This window comes from Galeopterus variegatus, unplaced genomic scaffold (assembly GCF_000696425.1).
Source record: "Galeopterus variegatus unplaced genomic scaffold, G_variegatus-3.0.2 Scaffold108, whole genome shotgun sequence".
In the NCBI taxonomy this organism is placed as follows: domain Eukaryota; kingdom Metazoa; phylum Chordata; class Mammalia; order Dermoptera; family Cynocephalidae; genus Galeopterus; species Galeopterus variegatus.
Window position 1 is genome coordinate 1,001,974 of NW_007726219.1, and position 7,775 is coordinate 1,009,748.

The 7,775-nt window shown below is 52.9% G+C and overlaps 1 protein-coding gene across 1 annotated transcript in view; it reads right to left on the reverse strand.

Moving 5' to 3' along the window:
* MLPH (melanophilin) overlaps positions 1 to 7,775 on the reverse strand; it is a 53,024-nt gene that overhangs the window by 27,939 nt on the left and 17,310 nt on the right. Inside the window, exons 4-5 of the mRNA XM_008586091.1 lie at positions 829 to 932; positions 532 to 731 (exon numbers count right to left, since the gene is read on the reverse strand). Coding sequence (XP_008584313.1) covers positions 532 to 731; positions 829 to 932 — 304 coding nt within the window. The remainder of the gene's footprint in view (positions 1 to 531; positions 732 to 828; positions 933 to 7,775) is intronic.

Consider the following 7,775-nt stretch of genomic DNA (forward strand, 5'->3'; position numbering starts at 1 on the left):
TGACAACACCAAGCCAAGGGTTAAGATCCCCTTACCAGTCATCTTTTGAAAAAAAAAAAAAGAAATTCTTTTGATCCTTTAAACTTTTCTGTCCTGTAGGGGACATGCGCTCCAGGCACTGGAAGGTTTTCTGCGAGCTGAGGAAACTGCGTGCATTACGTTTTCTCACGCAGAAAACGGCTACGTTCCCTGCAGCAGCGGTGCAGACCTGGCGCGTGCTGGTCTCACAGGCCCACCCCGGCCGAGTGTCTGAGCCCAGACCCACGCTCGGCCGCCTCCACCTCTCCCCCAGACGCTGCTCCTGCCAGCATCCCACCCAGAGTCCCAGATTACCTTAGTGCCCCTACCACCAAGAATGAGTTAAGATATAAGTGAAAACAAAAACAAACACCAATAAAGACAGAGGCTCGTGGCTGGCGACAAACAAAAGCAAAAAGTTCCCCTCAGGCTCTGTCCTCTGCAAGAGAAGAAGGCCCTTAGGACCCCCATGCCCTCCGGACCCCATCTGCCCTACACACGCCCTGTGCTCACGACACTGCTGTGCCCCTGGGGCTCTGGCCGGATGGCTGGTCCCCGGCAGGCTCTGTCAGCCACTGCTTGCTCTGGGGTTTCTGATGCTGGGAGTGCCCTTCCTGTCCGCTGCTCAGGGCCACAGACTGTCGCGGCCTGGGGAAGGCAGCCAGGTTCTCTGTGCTCCTGCTGCAGGAGCTAATGGAGTCACGGAGGGAGCACTGTGATTTCAGGAAATCAGAACCTGAGGTGCGTGTGGGCGCGGCTGAGGAAGGGCAGGTGGCTAGGGGAGGGGCGGCGTGGCTGGAAAGGACTCACCTTGTTGCCACAGGCCTGGGCCTGGGCTTCTGCGTCTGGTTCTCCATCATCATCTGTCTGCTCGCTGTCCCCATTTCCCTCTCCAGGTCTTGGCTCAGGCCCACCTGCAATAGACACCTGCATGACTCCAGCCAGGGAGAGACAGTCTGGAGCAAACCATTTGTCTGTCCATCCACCCATCCATCCACTTGCCAATCCCTCCCTCCATCCCTCCTGTGCTCTCTCCCTCCCTTCCTTTTTCTATTTATCCACTCACCCATTCATCTACCCATTGATCCATCCACCCAGCAGACCACCCATCCATCCATCCATCCTCCATATATCTATCCATCTGTCTATGCACCCATCTATCTATCCATCCATCCATCCATCTGCCTGAGTCAACTGTCCATCCATCCACCCATCTATGCATTCATCTATTCATCCACCCATCCCATCTGTCCTTCCATCCATCCATCTACCCATTCATCCATCCACCCACCCACTGATCTACTCATCCATCCATCCATCCATCCATCCATCCATCCATCCATCCATCCATCCATCCATATCCATCCATCCATCCATCCATCCATCCATCCATCCATCCATCCATCCATCCATCCATCCATCCATCCATCCATCCATCCATCCATCCATCCATCCATCCATCCATCCATCCATCCATCCATCCATCCATCCATCCATCCATCCATCCATCCATCCATCCATCCATCCATCCATCCATCCATCCATCCATCCATCCATCCATCCATCCATCCATCCATCCATCCATCCATCCATCCATCCATCCATCCATCCATCCATCCATCCATCCATCCATCCATCCATCCATCCATCCATCCATCCATCCATCCATCCATCCATCCATCCATCCATCCATCCATCCATCCATCCATCCATCCATCCATCCATCCATCCATCCATCCATCCATCCATCCATCCATCCATCCATCCATCCATCCATCCATCCATCCATCCATCCATCCATCCATCCATCCATCCATCCATCCATCCATCCATCCATCCATCCATCCATCCATCCATCCATCCATCCATCCATCCATCCATCCATCCATCCATCCATCCATCCATCCATCCATCCATCCATCCATCCATCCATCCATCCATCCATCCATCCATCCATCCATCCATCCATCCATCCATCCATCCATCCATCCATCCATCCATCCATCCATCCATCCATCCATCCATCCATCCATCCATCCATCCATCCATCCATCCATCCATCCATCCATCCATCCATCCATCCATCCATCCATCCATCCATCCATCCATCTGACTGCCTAGCCATCCATCTATCCATTCATCTATCCACCCACCCACTGATCTACTCATCCACCCATCCACCCACCCGTCTACTCATCCATCCATCCATCCATCCATCCATCCATCCATCCATCCATCTGACTGCCTAGCCATCCATCTATCCATTCATCTATCCACCCACCCACTGATCTACTCATCCACCCATCCACCCACCCGTCTACTCATCCATCCATCTCACCGCCTAGCCATTCATCTATCCTTGCATTCATCTACCCATCCATCCATTCTCACTACTCTCCGCCCCCAATCAATCCATCCAACTACTGAGAAACATCCAGGCAAGGCCCTCTGCTGGCCTTTCAAAGACCTATCCAAACACTCGTCAGAGCTGGTCCAAATTACAGCATAAAACTAGGACTCTGCGTCGGTTTCACTAGCAGCTTCCACCCACATCTGCAGGCATCCACCCTACATTGATTGACGGCTTCTTGGGCAGTCTGAAGACACTGGAGTTGTTGTGGGTGACTGAGCTCTAGAGCTAAGCCACATTTTCCCAAACACACCACCTCACCTAGTCTCATACCATTTGCATACTGTCAGGTCTGGCCCAGCACAGCTGGCAGGGAGCTGAGGCTGAGCCCTGCTGCTCCCCTCTCCTTTCTCTGCCCTGCAGGGTGTGTTCCTTACCCCGAGGCCCCAGGCCTGGCCTCCCTGTACACTACACTGTTTTCCCCTCTTTTCTCCATTCACACTGGCCTGGCCTGTGCTCTGTCTCCTTAGGTCACTGCAGAGAGTGATCCAGTAAACAAACCCCAGGGTTTTAGAACTGGAAGGCCCAGGAGCCATCTGCCTTCCCATGTCAGGGGCCACAGAGCGCACAGCTTGCTCTGTGGAGCTCAGGTGCTCTGGGCTCAGCCAGGTCTTGCTGCCACTGGACACGCTTGCTCTGTGGCCCGCCCCTTGCCATCTACACCTTGGGGTCCCAGGTGTGAACAAGCAGGACATGTGCAGCATTTGAGGGTGCGCTGTCAGCTGCACAGCAACACAGGACTGCTTGTGCGGGGCTGATTTTCAGCCCGAGTCTCCAGCTGCAGACCCATCTCCCCACTCTGCTCTGGGACGCGGAGCTGGGACTCTGCGAAGCGCTTGTCTGCTCTGCCCGCTGATCCTGAAGGCCTTGCCTGCCCCTGGTGGGCATGGGAGGAGGAGGGAGAAGGAACGTGCTCCTTCCTGTCACTTCCATCCCCAGGGGCCTGTCCCCCTGAAAGCTGCTCCAGCCTCATAGCGGCCCTGAGACACGAGCTCCAGCCTCATAGCGGCCCTGAGACACGAGCTCCAGCCTCATAGCGGCCCTGAGACATGAGCCCCAGCTGGCACTACCCCTCCTCAGAGCTGGGTCCCACCTCTGCGTGGCCTCCTTTGAGCTGCGTGTTTCTACTTGTCCCAGCCTCTGCCATTTGCTCCCCAGCCTGAGGCGGGGAGGCAGGGGCACAGGTGTTCCCTACCATTATTATCTCTGATATACCTCAGTTTCCCTTTTCACTTTCTTGTTAAACACCATTTTAACCAGCTCCTTGTGCGATGTTACCATGTGGCTCCTGTTTCCTGACTTCTTTGACTAATCCACGTGCTGTCCACACAGGGTCTGTCCTTGTCTCTTGGGCCCAGGGCCCCTTTGCAGGAAGCTCCTCCCTTGCTGATTTTAGACCCAGAGGCACAAGAGTCCACACTCGTTGGACTGGCCACACTGACTGTCCCTGGGTGGGGACCCCAGGGCCCGCCTCTCCCATGCCCCTATCCCCAGCTCAGCCCAGGACCCAGCACTGGCAGGTGTTCAGTGAATGCACCGATTCCGCTGGACTCCCCGTGACGTGGACCTCACCGCGCAGCCACTGTCCTCCTGGCTCATCCATCACGGGCACCGCACACGTGCCTGGATAAGTTTTGCACCAGTTTAAAATCCCAAAGTGAGCCGAGCCTCAGGCTGCTCTGGGTTCTCAGGCTTTGTCCTAACCCTACAGTGATCTTTTCATGTGTTTGGAAAATTAGTCCATTGTCTGGTTTTCCATTTATAATGCAGAGATAGAAATAATGAACCAGGTGAAAAAACTGGATGTCTGAAAGAAAGACTTTAGGAAAAATGCTGAGATCAGCTTACGAGCTGCGCTTTTCTCTACTTGTCCTGCCTGACGCTGGCCTCGCTGTTCATGCTTTGTTCCTACTTCGGAACGTCTGGGAGGACACTGGGGCGTACCAAGGGGACCCAGCACCTGCCCTGCCTCAATGGGCCTTGGGCAACATGGGCCTGGGAGCCTTCAGTCTGGCCAGTGGATGGAGATATGGGGGAGATGTCCTGATTTATTATTTGCTGAAATCCTTCTCTTAAAGACGAAAACTGTGAAGAGTTTTAAAGGAGGCCTGGTTGCTTGTGTCTGCGCTCTGACAGCTTGTTTTTATAAACTCAGCAGAGGTGAGTTGGCGATGCTCCGCTGACAAAGCCAGAAAGCAGACCTGGTTTTCATTGCCCCTGGACAGTGACTGTCTTAAAGAAACTCATCCCACATCACCAGACAGAGACACTGAGACGTGAACTCTACCTGCATGGCGGGAATGCAGCCTGCGAGGCTGACGCATCAGGGTGTTGTCCCCTGCCCCCACGATGACCGTGAACAGTGAAGTCCCCCAGGATCACCAAGGTCCTTTTAGGTATGGCCCTTACATCGCTCTACTCTTGGGACATGGTTTGAGCTATACAACCTATCTATCAGATCAAGTCACGACAAAAAAAAATCCAGAGGATTTTCCATGTTCTTAACACAGAACAGAGATTTTTTTTAAAACTATGCTTGATAGAGAGAAAACAAAAATAAAGCCATCTGAGCACAAAGGACCTACTGTCCATGTAGGGTGAGCTACTCATTGTCAGGCAAACCTACAGCCAAAGCGAAGGTGCTGAGAGACCAGGTGTTCTCCAAGGGGAGGGCCACGTGCCTGAGGACCAGCCCAGTGGTTTCCTTTCCCTTCCTGGTGTCTGGCTTGTCACGGAAGGCCTTGGGAAAAAAAACCCTTCACTCTGACGGAACCTCAGGGAAGACCCCCAGTGGCCCACCCACAAGCTGAGCAAGGTCTGCATTAGGCCCTGGACAGGCCAGGGTTGAACACATTAACTTCAATATTTTTTTAAGTTTAATTTTTTTTTTTAAAGGCACAACTTTCCCTGTTTTTGCATCTTGTCTTAATGTGTTGTATTTACAGATGTCCAGCAGGTGGGAACGCGGTCCCTGGGGCATCACTCCAGGGGGTACTGAGACCCACCTCTGCTGGGGCTGGGTTTCAAGGACCAGCATTTTCTGCCTTGTATTTTCTGTTGCCCCACAGCGCCACCTCCTGGCCCTCAGTGGTGACAGTTTTGAAATTGGCAGGTTCCTGGAAGACTGTTAACTCTGGCGGCTCGACCCGGCTGAGCTTCAGAAACCCTGCATCCTTTTAAATGACCCAGCTTCCTGAGCCCACCCCAGTATCTCCCAGGGTGAGGCTGAGATGCTCCGGGATTCCGATGTGTCTTGTGAGGGGTTGCATTTGGGGCTGAGATCTCAGATGCTTTGCAGCGTGGCCTTTCTGTGTTAAGTGTCGTTCTCATCCCCACCCCTGTGCAGGAGACTGGGTTGAGCTCCTTCAGCTGCAGGAAGACCCCTCAGCTGGCTCCTGGCCGGCTGAGCTGGTGTGGGGATGTGAGGTTTACTGATGGGCTCCAGCCTGAGACAGAGATCACCTCTATGAAGAAGCAGCCCCCAAGAAGAGTCACATCTTCTGTGGCACCATGCTTATCAGTGTTTTTTACTGTTAAAAATGTCCTGTTGGGATGATTTATCATATGCCTCTTTTTACTGTTAAAAATGTCCTGTTGGGATGATTTATCATATGCCCCCTACCTCCACCACCATCCAAAAAGCTGTCACCCTGTGGTCTGGGGCTCCAGGTACTAAAGCTGTAACAAGTGGGGAGCGCCTCTTGGTGGTCTCTGTCTTAAATTAAACAGTATGCTAAGATGCCTCAGAAATATGGGGGTGCTTCAAAAGATTCATGGAAAAAAGAATTAAAAGGTAATATGATCTTTTCGTGAACTTTTGAAGTACACTCGTACCTGTGCCAAGCCCAGCGAGGGCACAAGTGCTCTGGGGGGTGGCTATGCCTCACTTCTGCTCCTTCCTATCAACCTGGGTGTTATGAGACAGGCACAAATAAGGTGCTTCTCTGGAAGGGAGGCCTGGGTGGGGGCCTGGGAGGATACCCAAGTCCAGAAGCACAGCATCTGCTCTGGACGTGCCCAGCAGCTGGAGCCTGGCACCCGCCTCATGGCCCCGGGGACTTGCGTTGGTCCTGCAGATGGAGACCCCCAAGACACTGAGACCCCCACACTGGGCCTGATGAGCTTGGGCAGTCTTGATGGCAGAGCCTGGACTCAAGTGACAGGGACAAGTGAGCTCTCCCTGAAGACACTGCTCAGTTATCACCTTTCAAGTTCAAACTCAGTCGACCCTCAGGCACCCTCCCACTCTTCCCATGAAACGTTTTTGCTTTCCAAATGCCTGAAAGGGGGACAACTGCTTAGTTTTAAACTACAGCCTGGATTTCAAGTTCATTATGAAATAGATACTTGGATCTAAAACATTAAAACAAACACTTGAATTACAACAGTTTTCTCTAAGTTTTGATAATCATCAGAGTCACGTGGAAGGTTTGTTGAAAAGAGAGTTTAGGATCCAAACCAGACATCCCAGGGAAGAAGNGAGATGCTCCGGGATTCCGATGTGTCTTGTGAGGGGTTGCATTTGGGGCTGAGATCTCAGACGCTTTGCAGCGTGGCCTTTCTGTGTTGTCGTTCTCATCCCCACCCCTGTGCAGGAGACTGGATTGAGCTCCTTCAGCTGCAGGAAGACCCCTCAGCTGGCTCCTGGCCGGCTGAGCTGGTGTGGGGATGTGGGGTTTACTGATGGGCTCCAGCCTGAGACAGAGATCACCTCTATGAAGAAGCAGCCCCCAAGAATAGAGTCACATCTTCTGTGGCACCATGCTTATCAGCAGGGCCTCTTTTTACTGTTAAAAATGTCCTGTTGGGATGATTTATCATATGCCCCCTACCTCCACCACCATCCAAAAAGCTGTCACCCTGTGGTCTGGGGCTCCAGGTACTAAAGCTGTAACAAGTGGGGAGCGCCTCTTGGTGGTCTCTGTCTTAAATTAAACAGTATGCTAAGATGCCTCAGAAATATGGGGGTGCTTCAAAAGATTCATGGAAAAAAGAATTAAAAGGTAATATGATCTTTTCGTGAACTTTTGAAGTACACTCGTACCTGTGCCAAGCCCAGCGAGGGCACAAGTGCTCTGGGGGGTGGCTATGCCTCACTTCTGCTCCTTCCTATCAACCTGGGTGTTATGAGACAGGCACAAATAAGGTGCTTCTCTGGAAGGGAGGCCTGGGTGGGGGCCCGGGAGGATACCCAAGTCCAGAAGCACAGCTTCTGCTCTGGACGTGCCCAGCAGCTGGAGCCTGGCACCCGCCTCATGGCCCCGGGGACTTGCCTTGGTCCTGCAGATGGAGACCCCCAAGACACTGAGACCCCCACACTGGGCCCGATGAGCTTGGGCAGTCTTGA